The sequence below is a fragment of the Dermacentor silvarum genome, chromosome 2 (genome assembly GCF_013339745.2).
Source record: "Dermacentor silvarum isolate Dsil-2018 chromosome 2, BIME_Dsil_1.4, whole genome shotgun sequence".
Lineage (NCBI taxonomy): Eukaryota > Metazoa > Arthropoda > Arachnida > Ixodida > Ixodidae > Dermacentor > Dermacentor silvarum.
The window spans coordinates 169,107,397-169,128,214 of record NC_051155.1 but is presented as its reverse complement, the minus strand read 5'-3'; the positions used below and the strand labels follow the sequence as shown (position 1 = coordinate 169,128,214).

General features: G+C 44.1%; 2 protein-coding genes across 4 annotated transcripts in view; both read right to left on the bottom strand.

Moving 5' to 3' along the window:
• LOC119442086 (oxysterol-binding protein-related protein 9) overlaps positions 1-3,243 on the bottom strand; it is a 53,691-nt gene extending 50,448 nt beyond the window's left edge. Inside the window, exons 1-5 of one of the 3 annotated variants that reach the window (XM_049661883.1) lie at positions 3,016-3,243; positions 2,812-2,862; positions 2,665-2,743; positions 2,424-2,509; positions 2,121-2,225 (exon numbers count right to left, since the gene is read on the bottom strand). In XM_049661883.1, coding sequence (XP_049517840.1) covers positions 2,121-2,225; positions 2,424-2,509; positions 2,665-2,743; positions 2,812-2,862; positions 3,016-3,198 — 504 coding nt within the window. In that variant the 5' untranslated portion in view covers positions 3,199-3,243. The remainder of the gene's footprint in view (positions 1-2,120; positions 2,226-2,423; positions 2,510-2,664; positions 2,744-2,811; positions 2,863-3,015) is intronic. The other 2 variants (XM_037706814.2, XM_049661884.1) reach the window with 2 other exon arrangements.
• A 3,697-nt stretch (positions 3,244-6,940) lies between these two features.
• The window catches only part of LOC119442085 (tenascin), a 39,233-nt gene continuing 25,355 nt past the window's right edge, over positions 6,941-20,818 (bottom strand). Inside the window, exons 17-24 of the mRNA XM_037706813.2 lie at positions 18,422-18,609; positions 17,330-17,441; positions 14,669-14,839; positions 13,709-13,831; positions 13,214-13,320; positions 11,848-12,046; positions 8,377-8,506; positions 6,941-7,479 (exon numbers count right to left, since the gene is read on the bottom strand). Coding sequence (XP_037562741.1) covers positions 7,305-7,479; positions 8,377-8,506; positions 11,848-12,046; positions 13,214-13,320; positions 13,709-13,831; positions 14,669-14,839; positions 17,330-17,441; positions 18,422-18,609 — 1,205 coding nt within the window. The 3' untranslated portion in view covers positions 6,941-7,304. The remainder of the gene's footprint in view (positions 7,480-8,376; positions 8,507-11,847; positions 12,047-13,213; positions 13,321-13,708; positions 13,832-14,668; positions 14,840-17,329; positions 17,442-18,421; positions 18,610-20,818) is intronic.

The window sequence follows — 20,818 nt, the reverse complement described above, 5'->3', positions numbered from 1 at the left end:
TTGATAGGCAAGCACGCGAGAATGAAGGAACGCTGCTTATCGGAATAAACACTACACGGCGACATAGCGCACACATCAAAGATAAAATATGGGGCAGCTGCAAGAAATGGCGATAAATTACGCTCACGCTTTTGTCCTGTAGTACAATTCCCGGAATTCCCCGATGCAATACGTGTTTTGTGTCACTTAATATGCAGAGCAGTGCCAGATGTTTCCCGACTTTCCTGTCAGGTGCCTTGAGGGACCATACTTCACTCCAGTCTCCAGCAATAAAGCATTACATGGCACATATTTTTTTATGTGCTAAGCTTGATTGCTTTGGCGGCGACAAAAAACTATATGCTCCGTGCATGCATCGCAAACCCACCAAGAAAATTAGGAAGAAGTGTGAGCAATGAAATTATGGAAAGAAATAAGCGAATTACAATTTTAAACGTACTAAGCACATACGTACAGCAATGCACCACAAACTTGACAATTTATGCATCAATAACATCCAGCCTAAACTTACGACTATGCAGCATGCGCAGCTTGACAATGAGTCTTACCTTGCCATCCCTGTATGCAATCTTATTAGGTACGATTCCCTTAAAGCATGCTTGCAGCAGAGTTGCTGCTTCGCTAAGGCAGAGACTATGTTTCTAACATGCATACATGGCTTCTAACAGTTATCTTTCTATGGCACATCTTAACAGCAGGTGTATTGCACTATTGCCACAACAAAGAAAGAAAATGGAACAATGAGATAGATAAGGCACCTCCTGATCGCGCAAGTGTGAGGGCCTTCTTTATCAACACACTGCATCCACTACACCCCAAAACAGCCAGGAAACAACACACTTCTGGTACATCCTCAGGACGGCCACTGCAAGCAACAAACACTCTGCAGGCTACCCTCTTCTTTTTAGGCTGCATGAAAGTAATTTTATGTAGCCTGAATGTCAACCACTGAACAACATACATTGCCAGCCAAAAAAAAGCCATGCTTAAATTGGTAAACACATTTAACAAACATATCATTATATTTACCGCTCGCATATTTACTTGAAAGCTGCAAGGCTAAAATTTTTTTCACTCACTCTACTTCTCAAAATTGGGCATTTGTCCGGAAGATTTTATAATTATAGACAACTAGGCCATACCATCAAACACAGTCTCAGTGATAAGCCTGTATTTGCATGCATAGACGTGTACAAAAACTCACTTTTCTATAGAAGAATAGCTGATTGGAATTTCTTGCCATACAATTCACCCCTTCTCAGTTCTGTCATTTAGGTTGTTTTGTCTATCCGCATGAAATTTACCGTTTATTGTGTAATTTTACCTAAAATTGCTAACCTATTTGAATTTGTAGTGTGAAGCTCTACTTATTCTGATGTATCAATTTAATGTATCACTTCTACACATTACTGTTATATGTATGGTCCCGCAACCCTTTGTATGCCATTACCATCGCTTGGATCGGCTACTCGACTTGAAAGATGGTAAGAAAACAAGAATGAAAAAATAAAATGGATTGTTACAAAATACAGCCACTGGCTTAAAACACCCCATTGCCAAAACCTGAACCTTTTCTAGCATACTATACAGTTGGACACCAATTTCAACCATACATTCAAAAGCCAAATGGTACCATTAGAGATATTGGACATGAACTGTTCAGTTTGCTTTATTCCTGACTTTTTTAACATAGCTTGATGAAGTAGTCGGTTCAAAGGACTCACAATGGGAACAGGATTTTAGTAATTGCTGTTATGTCTCAAAAGGTTTCCCAACTAAAAACCGATCATATGGCACTCTTTGGTCATATGTGGCCCTTGCAACATTAAACATGATCCATCATCTTTATGAAAACTTGGTCACTTTAACAGACATTGAACGTTTTGTACTTGCCAACAGGCAGAAACCCACTGTCACGCTATCTGTACATGTTAGCATCTGCCAAAAAAGTGCGCGATTCCAAGTGTTTTCGTTACTGGTCGAAATTGTTAAGACCCAATTAGGGCCCTACATATCCTGGAAAGTGAAACCATCGCGCTGCATCAATGCAGAGTCAGTGCTATTTATCTCAGCCATGGGGAATAGAAATCGTGATGCCATGAAACAAATACACTCCCTACCCTGATTTGCTCGATGAGAAGCTGCAGGTAAGAGTCTGCTTCGGTGAGCTTGGTGTCAAAGTTGTGCTGCGTCGGTGCCACAATGCCCGTCTGATCCCACAGACGCTGAAAAGACAAGTGTTATTTAAGCAACATTTTGCTCTCTGAAACCCGAAAACGCATAAGCTGAATGGGGTTGGAAACAAAGTGTCCGTGTCTTGAAATTTTTAAAGCAACGCTCAGAAACATGCTATGCAAAATATCGAAACACGGACAGAGAGGAAGAACACAGTTGACTATCCAGCTCCCTGGGCATGAACTTACTGTGTTCGGTTGCCGCTGTAACGTATGCCTCAGGATCGTATCCTCCAGCGCACGCACCCATCGCTCTCGCTCCTCTGCGTCGCGCGCTGCGACACGTCCGAAACAATACAAGCGACGGTCTTCACTAAAGACGGGCGCACGACATCGGCACTCTCAAAGCGACAGCTCTGGTTACTCGTGAGCGGAAAGGCGTTGACACGTGCGCCGCATTCTTTGAGCGAAGTCTGCCAGGCTCGCTCACCTTGGAAGTGAAAGATCTTGCGGTCCACGCGAATCGTGAAGGTGCTGTCGTCTTCATCGTCGATTCCTATGACTGCCCCCTGCGTCGCCCGCACACGTATGAGTGTGAAGATGGAAAACAGGACACCGCTAAAACAACGAAGTTTACCTGCAGTCGCACGCAGCCACGCCGGGCTCCCCGGGCCATGTTTTCTTTAGACTGAAATGTCCAAGCAAAGCGGCCAAACAAGAATTGCAAATGATAAGACACCGGCTCTGAGCGTTGCGACAGCACCCCGAGAGCATGCAACTACGCCCAAACTGGTGGGACGCGGAATGCACGGCCCCGTTGACGGGGAAAAGAAGTACGTACGGTGTAGTAGGACAACAGTCCCGCGTTGTCGTCTAGCACAAACCAGCGGTACTGCCAGCCTTTCATGACGTTTGTCCATTTGCTCAGAGGTCCTTCGACACTTGATGCAGCCATGTTCACCTGCCGACCATGGCACCCATGGTTGCGAGGCGGTTCGTCCGATATGCCGCACAGAAGCACCATCACGCCCACGACAGCTGACAAAAAAGGATCAACGCCTTCGTTCGTGGGAAAGCGACGATTGTCAGCTGTTGCGAAATATCACAGAGCAGACATCATGAGCTTATACATTCACCGTTATCTAGGGTTTGATGGTTGACTAGAACAGAGGCAACACCCACTTTGAATCAGTTTCGCTTTCGATTTCAGCCAAGCGCACTATTTGCGCAAGCTGCGAAGTTGATTTGCGCTGCTTTGTTACTGTGAGTCTCTTTTCATTTTCAGCATGAGTTTTCTATGCGCGATTTATGCAGAAATTTCTTGTTTATAGAAATAAAGATAAAATAAAGAGAATGTGCGATTGAGAGGCTATTAATTAACTATATAGCTACTTCCAGTAGGGGTTCTATTATTTCTGAAGAATAAACGCGCACAACATGCGCAGTGGCCTGCGTTTTTATTCTAACAGCATGAATAGAAGATTCTGCGCTTGCCGCTGTTTTGTTTTGGCTGAAATTTCGCAAGCAGATCACATTTGTGGTGGGTATTGTTCGATAACGATCTTGACATTCCTGTTTTCTGCGTTAGTTAGAACAACGAAAACCCATAGTTTTATGCACACCTCACCATTAAAATGTGAACTGCTATAGAAACTTCGACTGGTTTTGGTGTCTGTGAGCAGCTAAATGTCCTGACGAATCCCGCAAACAACGATGCCAAATACTTTATTTAGAAATGAGGACCACAAGATGCTATCTTGTTGCTAAATTAGAATGAGAATTAATAAAGCAGCGGTATAACCACTGAACGTCTTTTTAAGGTTGTTACAGTAAAGACATGGATCATGCCAAGTATTAGCATCCCAGTCAGAAAAAAACAAACAATTGAGTCTAGTTGAATTTTCCAATGGGACTCAACTGGTTCCATTTGGACATCAGTGGAGCTTGGTATGCTGGACTCACTTGGAATTCACTGGGTAATCTCGTGAAACAACAGAATAGTTGATAATAATAATAATAATAATAATAATAATAATAATAATAATAATAATAATAATAATAATAATAATAATAATAATAATAATAATAATAATAATAATAATAATAATAATAATAATAATAATAATATCACAATTATAATGTTAGTTTTAAAGTAAAAGATCTTCGTATTTTGGCGGGATCAATGGAGTGAAGCATTTACATTTCTGTCCATTTAAACATCTATCTTGAAATTTTACCAATTTCTCATGAACCACTGGTACCACTTGGTCAACCAAATTTTGCTCACATATATAGAACCTGACATGCATCTCTTACAGTGAAGTGGTGAGTGTTGGGTATGTCAATGAAGAGAATGCCTTAGTGTGTACATGTATGAGTACGCTTCTCGAAAGGAGTTTCAAGTATATTCTGTCATATCAAGACTAAAAGCCACCTAGGCTTTCTTTTTTTTTTTTCCTCCGGTTTTCATGTTGGTCCCAACGAGTCCAATTCAGACACCAATTGGGTTCAATTGTGTTTAAAAACCGATTGGTCCAATTGGACCTGTTGGATTTTTCCAATGGACGTCCCAAAACACAATTCGAAATATCCAATCGGTTTCCTGGTTTGAGCAATTTTTTTTTCTTTTTGACTGGGATAAGCTTAGGTGTGTCCTGAAAATATACACACGTGAAGATCAAGGTAGAAACAGCATACATGCGTAATGTAGAAGCACATGTAGTCGACGGACATACACGGGAAAATACTTTTATTCATTCTACACATCCGAAGTTTCGAAGCAAAACCAACAGCGAGGAGCCTCTTTGAGCTTAGTGAATAAAGATAGGACTTTACTCATGAAGCGATTAACTTTTGAGAAAATGGAAATGAAGTTATGCAAGTGAAGGAATATTTGTGGGGCATTCGAACATCACATTTAGTGTGATAACTGCATACCATCCTTTAAGATCGAGAATTTCTTCCTACTGCACTGCTAAATATACGTATACATAATATATATACATATGTATATATATGTATATAAATCTATATTATGTATACATACGTATACATAATATAGATTTATGTAAAGGATAGTGCACCACTCTACAACCCTTATTTACTTCGTAGGATGCACGACTATCGGAAAACTGCGCATAGTCGTAAATGTGAGAGTTTCGATGACATTTTAAAGATAAATGGATATATTTCTGTTATTAAATTATTATTAAATTCGAGATTTTTGATATTTGCTATTTACATATCTTCTTACGGACCATTACGTGGGCGTACTACTATATAATTGTGGACCCTTTATGAAGATCCACGCAAACGATGGCTGAGTTACCCACAGGCTACACAAGATAATACAACATCTATTCTGCTTTAACTGACATTTTATAATGAAATAATTACCCACCTTTGCACTGGCCAGACGGCAATGATAGGGACCTAAGAATGCCTCATGTTAAGAGTGCCTACACATTTATCATTGAAATTTAAGCAAATAATGATTCTCTTGGTGGAGATCGTCATTTTCCCATCACTTACGTCGTTCGCGATGTTGTTTATTATATTTCTTTAATTTTTTTTCTGTGCCACATCAGCAAAAGAAAAGAGAATAATTTTTAAGCTATTGCGCGCAACATACCGTGCATCTTATGTAGGCTACGTAGGACTTCATAACACGTAAAAGTGGGTTAGTTCGTTTAAAGTAAGCATGACGGTAAGTAGCGTGACGAAATGGCGCACAATCGTTTTGTGTGTGTCCCTTCTTTGTTCTTGTGTGCCGTTTCGATGCACTACTTACCATCGCATGTATGGACGCGCGCTTGATTCCTTAGTTATTTACTGACATCCTCACCGCCATCGTAAAAATTGAGCAGGCTTATTAATTGTCGCTTCCCAGTCGAACTCAATTTTACCGTTTTACACGATAAAACATTACCACGCATTTAAAATAGAAACTGTCACATCACTGTTCAATTTCCAACTGTGATGTTGTCTATCTAGACCTCATGAAATTTAGGAAAGAAATATTTCTCTTTTCTTTATCTGCTTTAGAATATCCGTATTCAGTTCAAAATATGTAGTATTTCGCCCACCGATGGTATTCAAGCAGTGGCTTGAATACTGGCTTGAAAGTCTCAAGAACTTGTGATGTACGATATGAGCCTTAAAAAAAAAAAAAAAAAAAAAAAAAAAAAAAAAAAACCGGCTACATGAAATGACAGGTGACGTATGAAGGAAATAAGGATTCAAAATGTAGTTCCCTTCGGTAATATTGAATTGTCACAGTCACAGGAAAGCTTGCCGAGACATGTGTGATTAACTCCGCGAAACAAAACGTTTACCGTGTTTATGTTCTCCTGCTTTATAGATTCTCGTTTATATTTAATATTTGTGATATATGTCCTTTCTCACATTACCCTTTCGTTTCTTCTTTTTATATTTTCCTGCTCTTGCAGGGCTTGGCTACTCTTTCACAAATTAATTCTCCTCATTGATCAATTTCATTTGTATTTATCTTAATTATCTTTCATATTGCCACACAAACCTTGGCGTTTAAGTGAAAGTCATAATCATCTTCACTCCCATTATCACAATCATCGTACGCGATCATTTACCACAAATCAAAACAAAGCCCCCCCCCCCCTCCCCTTTCCCCCTGCCTTTTTTCTTCTTCTTTTTTTCTGTGACACATGACCACAGAGCTGCAATACAAAACTATAAAGCTAGAGCTTTCGCGTAATTCATTCTCCTTAAGAGGTTCCATTAGCAAGCTCTTTTCTATGCGTAGTTAAATATGGCATATAAACAGACGAATTGAGCGAGAACATTTATAAACGAAGCACGAAAGAAGTTTCCAATGACACGCGATTTGAGCGCTTGAAATAGACACATCAGTTTCAGCGTTGGTCACTGCGTAAGCGATGCACTTTTTTTTTTCAATGTTGGAAAATAAACCACTGAGTGTCTGTGAGTGCTGTCCGAGACAAATGTTAGATTAGGGTCGCAAATGACCCCGCAGAGGTGGCGACTCGAACAGCGCAAAAGGAGTGGCCTGAGATGAAGAGGTCGAAAATGCGAAGTTCGTCGTCGCGGAAGTGATGGCTCTGCTGGCGATAGGCCAACAGTGTGCGTGCGACGTTAGATATATGTGCTCTGGAATGAGCGGGGGGGACTCCAGTCAACTAAGAAACCGTCCTCGGAGGCACTGTCACCCGGTGCGGGATGCTTGGAGAGCTCGAATTCGTCGCACTCCGCGGTCGAAGCTGTCGAGCTCGTGAAGGGAACGTTGCTGACTTCCAGGCTACGGTGCTTCCTGCATATCAAAGAGGAGGGGTAGGAAAGGCCCGTTGTATGTATATATGTGTCTAGAAATATCTATACTCCTGCGAGAAGCAATAAACTGAAATGGTTGATGTGCAACCGACAGTCTGCCAAGGCCTTGGATGTTCTCGCGTTGTAGGCTCGGGAATAGAGGCATGATTACAACAATTACAAGGTGTGCAGAAGGATCCGAGCGATTACTGGCAGATGTCATGTTCCAAAGAGCGCCTATAGCTGCTACCTTCAATCCTTCTTTCATTACTAGAAGGCACCCGCATTCTTTGGCGATGGTAAAACTATTCCCATTTGTTTAAGTTTGCTCGTGCAATACTGAAAGTTAGTTCACTAATATGTTATTATTGCCCAGTAAGCGCGAATTCCGGCAGCAACATTCTGTGGTTGGCAATTTTTGAAAACTCGAATTACGATTATTACACGGACGTCAATACTTCCATTAGAAAGGCTACACCCTTGTAACACGAAGGGAAGTGCAGTAGAACGCAAAGTTTTGCGAGCTGGTACGGGTTTATTTTCTTGATACGGGCTTATTTTCTGTAATCAGCGAGAGCCAAGAATTACAGAAAAGTGAGCTTCTCCTCACATTGATTCGTACTGAGGAGAAGCCATCTTTGGCGAAACATTAGCAGTGTGCGCGCGCACTGATGCATGGACAATTTTTTGGCGCGCTTTTCATGTGGCTCATACAGGCTACCACATCCAAAAGAGCGTAGTCCGTTCATCACTAACAAGCAGCATGGACTAGTTTGTTGCGTAAACGTGAGCTAATTGTTAGTTGTCATTGTAGTTTCATGGTTCACTCGCACGCTCGCTCACTCACTCACTCTAACAGTCAGACTGGGAAAGTTCAGTCCTAAAACGCGCCACTTACCTTCGGCTGACAATTATCACTAGCGCCGCGTTGACGAGCAGTAGGAAGATCGCGACACCGAAGGGAGCCACGACCCATGGAATCATGGAATGCAGAGACCAGTAGATGTCCTCCTGCACCGACGCTCCCACTGCACGCAGAACGAACGACATATCGGGTCAGCGCTGCTCTTGTCGTAATGATTGCATACGCGCACGGCTCCATCACAAGCTATTTAAAGGAAAATTAAAGAGTGACATCAAGTCCCTCTTTATTGGGTGATTATATTGTCACGGGCTTCTTGTTGTTCCCGGCCATCTTCCTCTGCTGTTTTGGGCCAGCTTCACGATGCCCCGACCACCGGACATCTAGGCACGTATGATAGCATCCGCCGGCATTTCTTTTTGCCTGGTCTCTACCGTTCTGTGTGACATTACGTTACGGCTTCTGACTTGTGCCAGAGACGCAAGCCACCTGCCCTATTGCCTGCCGGCAGCCTTCATCCTTTTTACATCCCTGATGAACCATTTTTCCGGGTGGGACTCGATATTCTAGGGCCTTTCGTGGTGTCAACCACTGACAATAGATGGGTTGCAGTCGCTACTTACTAGGCAACACGGTACGCTGTTACACGAGCACTTCCAACCAGCTGTGCTACTGATGTAGCCGATTTCATTCTTCACGATGTCATCCTGCGCCACGGTGCGCCTCGTCAGTTAATCACGGACCGCGTCCGTTGCTTCCTGTCTAAAATAGTCAACGTCATTCTTCGTTCCTGCACGACCAATCACAATTTCACCACTGCGTACCATCCACAGACAAACTGCCTATTGAACAACTAAACCGTACTCTCACAGATACGCTTGCTATGTACGTGTCTGAGGACCACCGAGACTGGGACATCAACCTGCCTTTTGTGACCTCCGCCTACAACTCTTCCCGTCACGACACAGCTGGCTTCTCATCTCTTTATTTACTGTTTGGATACGACCCACCATTGCCCTTGGACCCCCTACTCCGTCCTCACGCAGGCACATCTACTGCCTATGCTCGTGATGCTCTTGCCCGTGCTGACATCACCCGCCAGGTTGCCCGCGATCACTTATCGGCTTCACAGGTCAATCAAAAATGCCTTTATGACCGCCGACACCGGGAGGTGCACGATCCCTCCTGCATCGCTCGTATTGCTGTGGTTACCGTCACGTCGCGCTAGCCTATGCGAACACCTCCTCTCACGTTATGTTGGCCCTTACCGCGTCATACGCGAAGTCACTGATCTGACCTATGAGATGGCTCCGCTAAATCCTAAGTGACCGTCTGCCTTGTCTCGCTTCTTAAACCGTACCACTCTCGACCCAAGCCCTAATTGCACCGGGAAGGTGCTTCGGCCGCGGGCGGGTATTGTCACGGTCGGTGATTCTGCGGTCGCTGCTTGGACGATGACGACGACGACGGTGTGGCTATATGGTGTGCACACGCTAGCACCACCATTGCTGCAGCGTTGTGCGCCTTGCCTTGTGTAAATATATCTTCTGTATATAGTTTCTCACCGTAACAGTATTATACTTCTGAAATAACAAACATGTCAATTTCACCGTTTTATGAGGTTCTTTAATACAGGAAGCGCGCCGAATCGGAAGCGGGTAGCAACGCGCAAACTTGAAGTTCACGCAGTAATTGCACGTAACGTCACAAATTTTTAAAGCGTCTGCTGAAGGTTGGGGCATTATCAATGACATATGATTACATTGTATTCGAAAGCAAGCAAATACTAAACCTGACAACATTGCAAAGCTTCACCTTGTAAGAAATGGCCCAAGTGCGTGAATATATAAAGTGAAATCCACGACGTCACACTGATTTCATCAGCGTCGTGGCTTGAAAGCAAAATTGAAGATATTAAAAAAAATAATCGTAGACCCGTCATGTAAAACAGTTGAGAAAGAAGTAATGCAGTAGAGTTTGGGGAACTCCAGCAGTCTATAATCCTCCACCAGACATTCGTATTTTATGACGCTGTGAAAACCTGACGTCACAGTGATCTGGTGGGAGGTCTTCACGGTCACGTCGCCTCTCCGCCTCATGTGTTTACGGCTTTCCTGGCTTACCACGCTTCCTCTAACATAAGTAGGGCTTTTTTTTTTTTTTTTGCTACTGGAGAAGCATAATTTGCCAAAGCACCTCAGCCTAATATTACTGTTTAGTGTCCTTTTAAGAGGAAGCTTTATAATTCAGGGGCTCTCCTATCTAATCTAAATCATATCTAAGCTATCCTATCTAAATAAATTATTCCTCCGTTCCGGAGGAATAATTTTTTTATTAACAACCAACCTTGGCGAGGTCTGTAGCATTAGAAAAAAAAGAAGTTTAAATCGAGTGACTACTGGAAGCGAATTTTTTATTTAGGCCGGCAATGTTTTTAAAATTGTTGAATATCGCAAATTTTCAGAAAACGAGACTGTTTAAAGCTGTGTAACTCAGCAATGCAAAACGATAACACAATTCTGTAAACTGCATCTAATAGTACATTTAAAGCAAACAAAAATGATGTATGATACATGGCTCTTAAACACATCACTAATATGTGAGTCGGACCTTTGCAAAACCCTCGTAAACAAGCTCTCGTAAGATATAAATTGATATACGAAATTTGTCCGCTTTAGATTCTATAATCGATGCAGTTTGCAAAACTGCGATATCTGTTTTTCGTGTAGAGTTACAGATTTGAATAGCTTGTGCTTCTATTTTTCTAATCTTACCGAGCTTTGGCAATTTTTGTAAAAAAAAAAAAAAAAAAAAAAACCAGGGTCCAAATCAAAATGTCGCTTCTATGGGCGCTAGAATTTAACTTTGTCCCTCAAATGCTACAAATTTCATTCAAATCAGTCCAGGGGTTGCCTCATGAAGGTATTTTTTTGCGTTTTGCATGCATTTGAATGGGCGGCATCGGAGTTGGCCCCGAACTAAAGCTTTTAATCTCGAGCTGACAGACAGCAGCTTATGATGGAATAGGGACAGGAAGAGAGCGGTGTGGATCAGGGAGCAAACGGGGATAGCCGATATTCTAGTTGACATTAAGAGGGAAAAAAAAAATGGAACTGGGCAGGCCATGTAATGCGTAGGATGGATAACCGGTGGGCCGTTAGAGTTACAGAATGGATACCAAGAGAAGGGAAGCGCAGTCGAGGACGGCAGAAAACTAGGTGGGGTGATGAAGTTAGGAAATTTGCAGACGCAAGTTGGAATTAGCTAGCGCAAGACGGGGGTAATTGGAGATCGCAGGGAGAGGCCTTCGTCCTGCAGTGGACATAAATATAGGCTGATGATGATGATGACGAGAGAGAGAGAGAGAGAGAGAGTGATCAAAAGAAGGAAATGGTGCTTGTTTCTGCAACCCCTGAGGGAGCACGGCGAAGCGTCGTCAGGGGAGAGGGAATCGGAAGTGATAGTGGATGGTGTGCAGCTGCATCAGTCTGCGCGCGTTTCCCTCACCCAAAGAGAGCGTGGCGAAGTGAACCGCGAGGGCAGGGCCACGCCCTACGCTCGTGGTGGCCCTGACTGTGGCAGTGTAGCTGCGTCCGTTCAAGAGCTGGGACAGCAGCAGCTCCCTGACGTCGGGTCCCACCGCCGTGGCGAGGAGGAGAGAGCTGTTATCCTCCGTGTCGTTGTCGACCTGCGCCGTTACCATAACCTGGACAGAGAAGGAACCAACGTTCAATACAGAGGTTGCAAGTGGTCGGCGTTTGGGAAGAATAGAAGAATGAAGGTCACAGCAAAGGAAAGAGAAACGCGAGTTCTAAGAGGGACATGATCGCAATTTTCGCAGATATTCGCGCTGCCCAGATTTTTGGTCTGCGAGCGCTAAACGTGCGCGGTAAGAAAAAAAAAAAAAAAAGCACGAAGAGAGAGGGCATGAATAACATGAATGTACCGCTAAAATAACTGCATGTTTCATTTTACAGGGAACATTTCATTTTGATTTCCGCTTGTCCTTGAGCACGTACGCACACTTCGCAAATATGGGACATTCGATGGAGAAAATACATAGCAGGTTTACGATGAACAAGGGTAGTCATTGGAGCCAACGCACCGACAACGAGATTTGTCTTACTCGGGGCCGAAACATCGCCAGGGGGGCGACGGCAGTTGCCCTGAAGAAGACAAATTCTTTTGTCGAAAAGTTGGCTACAGTGACATTCCTTGTCACGCCACTGTTCATCATTTCAAGCCTCCATCGTCCTGGGAGCTTTTATATTGTTTGTATAGCAGATTCATGTATTACCAGGTCCTTAATCCGGGCGTTAAAGTCGAACCGCAAGCTTAGGAGTAAGGCAAGTACATTTCTGTAGTAACTCCTCACTTTAATAATTTTTTGTTTGATTCAACTATGGTAAACATTACTGGAGCTCGACAAACGCGAGAGTACATTATAATACTCGAACAATAATACTTGTCAACAGCAGCGGTGTCAGTCTGCCTCGTCTGCATCTTTAGGATGTTCTCCTTTCCTGGCCACGGCGGCCGCATTTCGATGGGGGCGAAATGCGAAAACACCTGTGTACTTAGATTTAGATGCACACCCCAGGTGGTCCAAATTTCCGGAGTGATTATGAGGCACTACGGCGTGCCTCATAATCAGATCGTGGTTTTGGCACGTAAAACCCCATACTTTAATTTATTTAAATCTAGGATGTTCTCCTTGCAAACGTATATCTTGCATGTTCAGCTCGAGTAAAACACACGCTGCAGCGAGATAAACGATCTGTAGCGTAAGTGCCTTGCTGGCATGGATTTATCATCTGAAAACATCTGCTCTTCCGTTATATCAGGAGCATATCACACAGTAATGAGCACCCACCTCGTAACCAGTGAGGACTCCGTTGGGTTCTTCGGGAGGGTGCCAGGACAACCGAACAGTTGTTTCGTTAACATCAGCGACTGCAAGCCACTCCAGTTCCCCAGGCACTGCGAAGGACATTCATGAATACGTGTAAACAACTGAGCTATAAAGCTTGCGTGTACGCGGACGAACACTTAGGAAATAAAGGTAGTACGATAACAGAGCCCAGTTCCATTAAAGTGGAAGGCTTTGTTTGTTGCAGCTACCACTCTGTGGAAGCAATATTTCTTAAGGTTCTTGAATGGCTGGATGGCACGTTCCATTCGGCTGTTACGTATACGTTCTTCTTAAATGTCTTATGCAAATCCATTAAACAAGAAATCTAACTGTGCAATGACTTGACTCTTGAAGTTCAAGTATTTTTACTGCTGAAGCTAAAAAAATAAAGGCAAAGTAAACTGTGGAAGAACCTAAGACGGACATCACTTGGATTTCAAGGAGGTATGCGCTCACCGTCTTCTGTAGTGCTGACCGTCACACGAGGACTGAGAGGCCCTGCTCCGGCACTGTTGACGGCTCTAACACGCATTGTGTGCTTCTGGAAAGGCATTAGACCCTGGAGCGTCAGGTTCGTGTCTGGGGGTAAAGAGCAAAATGAAACTCGCTGAATCACAAATCTGGAGAGCGCAAGGCTACGGAGAGAGAAAGGGCAGATAAATAAAGTACAAAGAAGGTTGCGGTTGCCATGGTAATGCTGGTCACAAAAGTTCACTGTACGAAGAACTTGGGATAAAGATGAATTTATCCGAAACCTGTACGCAGAGCCTGGAATGACAGATTCGCAGTCTGCAGCAGTTTGGGCGACCTCAACAGTGTATGAATTATTTGATGCGTGCCTGAAATTATCGGAAATCAAGTTCTCGCGTGTCACCGCCATGCAGAAAGTACGGACGAACGTGCTTGCGTTTAGTTGTGTTTACACTGGAAGACCTCCCGTGCAGATATCATACCATACACCGCTGAGGCCGAATAAAAGAAGAATAAAAAACGAAAACTAAACAAAACCCTTCTGTATCTGCCAGGGCATGATATGAATAACATTTAGGTCACATAACTTTATTGTAACGTATGCCCAATACGAAAATCAACCAATCAATCGATCAATCAATCAATCGATCAAACAATCAATCAATCAATCAATCAATCAATCAATCTGCCTTCCACTCAGTCAGTCTGCCTGTCTGAATGCCTGCCGGCCGCGTGACAGCGCGCGCGAATATCTCACCCGAAATCCTGCTGACGAGCTGTCAAGCAACAAAAAGAGGTCACGGGCAGCGCGGTGATTCGCGAACTAATATACCTATTCTAGACCTATATACCTATTCGTCCTGCAGCGGACAGATATATAGGCTGATGATGATACCTATTCTAGAAGCGTTGATGTGCGGTTGCAATGTCGCTTGCGCTGTTCACCTGTGGTGTTGGCCCATTGGTCGTCTTCGGCCTTCAAGTCGGTGTAGTATAGGACGTGGTAGTAAAGGATCGGGCCGCGTGCGTCCAAACAAGAAGGCGCTTCCCAGCTCAGGTGCAGACTCCTCGACGATGCCCACACCACGCGTACCTTGCCAGGCGGTTTGCTGGGCCCTGCGGAGAGAGGCCCCCGTGGAGACACATTGGACACAGGTGATGGCAACAAACATCATCTCAGTTTGCTAGAATTATCTTTAAGCTAGTAAGATACCACTGAGAGAAGGTGAAGGAAAGGCAGGGTGGCCAGCAATACTTTGTGCAGTTTGATACCCTTCACGTGGGGAGGGGGCGTGAAAAAGAGAGAGATATGACAAGGAGTAAAAAAAAAATAATAAGTTGTGGGGTTTAATTACCGGAAAAATACAAAGTGGGTTGAGAGAGACACCGCAGTAGAGGGCCCAGGGTTAATTTTGTCCATCCGGAGTTCTTTGATGCCATAGCGTCTAAAGCACTGTACACAAACATTTTTGCATTCCGCCACTATCGGAATGCGGCAGCCGCTGCCAGGATCTAATTCGCGGCCTCGTGCTCATCAGCGTGACGCCATCCACTGACAGCGACGAGTAATGCAGGGATTAATGCCGACCACGGCGCACTAATCGAGGCGCAGCGTATTTACAGTCAGGCACTCAAGTATTTTGCGTCGAGGTGCTCGTGGAGCCTTCTAGGCTTATGATGCTGTGAGGCCAGTCTCCCAGGGCCTTTGACTTGGTAATAGGCCGATCGTCCATGGCAGTCTATTCAGGCACACTGGAGAGTCAGGCGTTGTTTGCCGAAGCGGGTACAGTGGCAGATCAGTTGACGTCACCGATTAGTCAACAACGCCGCAGTTTGTGCTATTACAGCTTATTATTGTTGACGGTCGTCGTCGACTGACGTCGTGACTGCCAGCGCGTATCGTTGTTAATACTGCTTACGGCGTCGCGATAACTTATCTATGGATTTTCAGCGCAAACAGTTTCTTTCGCGAGTCCTTCTATGCTCCATTTTCATTGCACACGAAACAAAAACGGCAAGTTGCAAAACGGGCTTTCGGACAAAAACTGCTGAATGTTGTCTGTGCAGTCACTTTAGAATAGTTTTGTGGTGAAACTCACGGGTTACGATAATTAAGAACATTGACCGGTCGAGCACAGTCTGGTCCTTCCGCAACCAGAGGAATACTTAAAAAAAGTTTGTTATGCCTAGAATTATTATGACTGTACATTATGCACATCCTACGGCTTCCTAATATGCAGGGCAGGTTAATAAGCTCGTGCGTTTCATCGAGCGGCCGTGACAGTACGGCGTACTGCGGTTTTGAAGACCTCGGCAAGCAGCTACGATGGACTGGTTGTTGCTAACGCATAGCATCCTTTATTTTTTGAACTTTTTAGAACGTACATAATTTTTAAATATCGCCCGTGTTAGAATAATGCACTACTTGAACGATGAATCAACTAATTAACAAAAGCTCACTAGTCAAGTTTTTTAGGTAATTCACGGGAGATATTGCCATTTATGAAATGTAGTCGGTGCGTTTTGCAATTAAGGCATGTCCACCTGGAAGGAATTCTGATGCCGGCTTCGATTCCGAGATATGTGCTGTAAAACTTGCGGTAAAAAAATCACTGTTGCTGCAGTTGCTTTTTAACAAAGCGCCGTTTTACCCAAAAAGCACAAAAGTAACTGGACCGCCAGTGTATTTCGTCGCACACTTTGGGAATTAATTTCTCGAAACCGTTATTCTCGGGAAAATAAGTTCCAAGTGGATACGCTTTGCAAACTCACCGGTTAAATTTCGTAAATTGCAATGTGTGCAGTAACGTAGTGAAATAATTGCTTAATTAGGGCGATTGTATTTATTAGTCGATTATAAATTAATATTTCTCGCGTAAATAATGTCCGACTCCTCGAGTAATCCAGCTCGAGGACCATATAGAATTGTGTTATCTGGCAAACGCGATTTCAAAAACGTTGTATGGTCTAGAAAAAAACAAGCGCCCAGCATTTATATATATATATATATATATATATATATATATATACCGCCCATGACCGCTGGTTCCAGCAGCGTTCTCTGAAGTTGCTGGAATGCCCGACATAACAACGCGATGAAACCTCCTCCACTGGTATCGCAACCACGACTGCGTGATTCAAGACACAGCGCAGGGTTCGTTAGATAGAGGGTTCCAACCTTGGCACGCAGTAAATAAGATGAGAGGCTGGCAACCGTGATCGTGTACGCCAGACGCATGCTCGTGGTTGTCGCCACGAGAAGTTGGAACGATATACCGGTGGGGATTTACAAGCATTCGTCCAAGACGGGAAAATGCAGGTAGAGCGTAATGCAAGTGTGATCGCTTACCAGGTGGCCATACATTGGCTATACCATTAGAACCTAATATATTGCTTCTATGGTGGTAAACGATTAGGCTCCTTCTTAAGCGATAAGTATTCGGCAGGCGCGAATACTTAAATATACTAACCACATTCCTGTGCTAGGCTGGCCACCTACCTTGGCTACCTGTGTATCTGCTTCATCACCAATGAGTTTGCGTCATGGAATGGACGTTAGACAACGCTTTGTGCTTTGGTGGTGCGATTTCCCGACACTTCACTCACGTGCTGTGGCAGTGAGGAAGCTGACCTCCCTCCTCTTGCCGTATCCATGGCCGCTGCTCGCGCTCACACGTGCCTCGTACCACGAGTGCGGCACCAGCCCGTCGACCTGGAACTGCACGAACAGAAAGCATACGGATTACACGCTGCGGTTCACGTATAAGCCATTACGTTCCATATAGAACACTTTTAAGGGGCTGAAAAAAGTGCGCCTATTCGCCCTGCGGAGTGCGCTATTGGGGTTATAACGCAAGTATATCTAAAGGAATGGGTCTTTATTTCACTCGTAATATTGTCCTGTAGAACAGAGAGAAATTGAGTAGCCAGTAATTTTTTTGTCTTCAGTTATTCCACAGAAGCCCCTTTACAACAACAGCACAGAAGTGGGCTTAGTGAGAGGTGCACATGACCGAAATGGAGGAGTCTTTAATGCAGCATTGAATACAGTCGAACGCCCTTATAACGAAGTGCTAGGGGCATCCGCAATCATTCGTTATACAGGTCGCTTCCTTATAAAATTAAAGGTCGAGCACCGCACAGATCACAATAGAACAGGAATTATTCCGTCCTTTTAAATATCTTTCGTTATGTACAGGCGTTCGTGCACAAGCGCTCGACGTTAATTTCTACCTCCCTGACCACTCCTCGAGCTATGTACTTCCCATGTATAGTAGCCTAAAACGCTCATGCGAGCTCTTCCAGGCTTCGGGAATGACCTACGTACACTCCTTCATAAGATGTTTAGGTATATTTATTGCTCATAACCCATACATAGTTTTTAAACATGCTTTGAAACAGACGGACGAGGCCAGTTTGCGTCAGCCGAATATGTAGTTCATAAATGTAGTGGTTTGCGTGAATTGTGAATAAGTGGCGTGATACACGAAAGCCTTTACCTTTCCTTTCTCCTTGTTTTTCGTGCGCTATTTGCATCGAAATGTGAATATACATGTATAAATTTGAGAATGTAATTGAATTTTGTTCCACAGGGCAGATTTGAACAAATGGGCGAAGAAAATAGAATTGCATAGAGTAGAACACGCGAAATCAATCAATCAATCAATCAATCAATCAATCAATCAATCAATCAATCACCTGCGTAGCTTGTGTGAGGGACACTTGTTCGGAACCCTTGAGGCCGCATCCACCCAGGTCTCTGGCAACGATAGCCACGCGGTACTCCAGGTGGTGCGGGTGGCGTATTCCAGCAGGAGCGTCCCACGTGATCGTGGCAGCGGTGACATTCGATCGGACCACGCTCAGGTGTTCCACAGGGCCCGGAACTGCATTTGCGACACAACGAAAAATCGCGCGCACGAGCTATGCACTTTCACGTTGTGTGAGACATGTTGGAGCAATTATACTGACGCCCTTTTTCGTGACACCCTTAAGCCCGTGCATGTCTGTGATGCGGCGACATATACGTGTTGGCCATCCAGCAACGACGAAGTTTGGTGAAGCCACTTGCGCCATTGCCAGTGTCCTACAACGGTTTCCATTTACTAATCTTGCGTAGGCCGCAAAGCGTGCCACCAGAATTGAATGCGAGCACTTCTAAATTTTATACCGTAGGGGCACGAGCCTACAGAGCTCACAAAGCCAACAAACGTAATTTGTCAAGCACGCATTTGCTCCTATACAATCAGTTAATATATTGTAGTTCTAAAATATACTGTTCGTCAAATTGCCTGCGACAAATGATTCTATTTCGTCTCTCCAGGTGGGTGAGTCGGAGAAGCGGATAATACTTGCACAACAAATCACAGAGCTACAGTCTCCTAATTACCAAAGTGTCACCAATAAACTTTATACTACGGACTTAAGGAAACAAAATGCAGTTGCTAGAAATGAAGCCGCATAACACCGGCGTCATATTTACTTAGCAGACATCCGAAACTATAGCCTTCACCATCTTTCAAATACATATTCTCAAACGTGCCAAGAAATGCGTTGCCGTTCTAGTTAGTTTTGTACAGTACGTATTGTGCTTGAAGAAGGCTTTCTAAAAAAAAAAATGTTTTGCTCAAAAATGCTTCGAGATCTCCGGTGCCTCACGGCACGTCATCAGCGCCACGGATTGGCGCTTAATTGTGAAATGGGAGTTCGGCCTAAATTAGGTCTACTAATAACTAACCTTAGTGCAAGACATGTACGCTGAGAGAATTCTATGGAAATGTAGACGAGTCGTATAAGCTTCATGGATGTATCAGCGCAACAAACAGACACAGACGGAAAAGAAAGGACGAACCCGAGGGCTGTCTTTCAACCTTCGCCCCTTCTCTTCCGTCTGTCTCTGTTGCGCTGATACATCCATGGACATATTACAACTCGCCCACTTTTATTTTGTTGTGTAGTCTAACCTTGTTTGGTTTGCTTGCCCACACTGAACGTACTGCGTACGTGCTTAAGCGTTGAGTTGACGCTCTATATTTGGGCTACTTGCGGATTTTCTATGCGATTGTAATCAAAAGAAAAAAAAAGAAGACCCTACCGAGTACGCCCTTCATTTGTAGTTATCTTCATATAGTCGTGCGGCGCCAATTAGACATGCCAGCGCCTATGTGCCAGAAATAAGCTCAGTGCAGTTTCCGCTCTATAAGGGCCCTTTAAAGGGAGACTGTACTCCATTAAAGAGAAATATGGGTCGCGTCTTCCAAGAAAAATAAAGGACTCCTTCACAGACGTCCACCTCTGATCACCCTCCATGGTCCGCTGGCAAAATGGAAGCGTTGCGGTAGGATTAATTAGAGAGTTTTAGATTAGGGGACGCAAGCCGCACCCAAGCGTTGGGGGCACGCTAAGTCCATTGTGGGTTCTTCGCGTTCTTTTGTGCTTGCTCTGAGTTCTTTCATACGCTTGGCGGCTTGCGGTCCCCCAACGCTCGGGTGTGGCTTGCGTCCTGTAACCCAAAACTCTCTAATAGTTCGCAATCCCTTCTCAAGAACACGCAGCCGGCACTCGTTACTGATTGGCTAACCCGCGCCTTAACCTTCTCTGCAGTACACAAGAGGTTGGTGAGACGTAGAGGAAGATCAAGCTAAGCCGTATTTGTAAATTGCCCGCTTCTGCAATAGTGAGCCGGCTAGGTTACACTTACGGCGAGCGGTGCCAATTGGTGAAGACCAGAAAAGATGCAAAAACAAAGTACTGCGTGGCGACGCCTGACTCCGTTTGCCGCACCAGGTCGCCATGACGCCTTAGATTTTTACAGCCATCGGGTCTATAACTAATGGTTTGTCAATAAAGGACTAAATAGCGTTATGAAAAGCAAGAGACCCATGTCAAGTGTCCGAGAAATGCTAAATACCAGAAAATATTTTGAAATAAGGAACGTCACAATGACGTATGCTTTCGTTGAGATATCGGGGCAAAAGTCAGATAAATATATGTTTAACGCTTATCTTCTCCAGTAATAGCACGCCATTTACTGCCAAGTGAATGCAAATAAAATAGTGGACGAATACTTCACTGCTCTAAAGTGGTTTAGTGTTG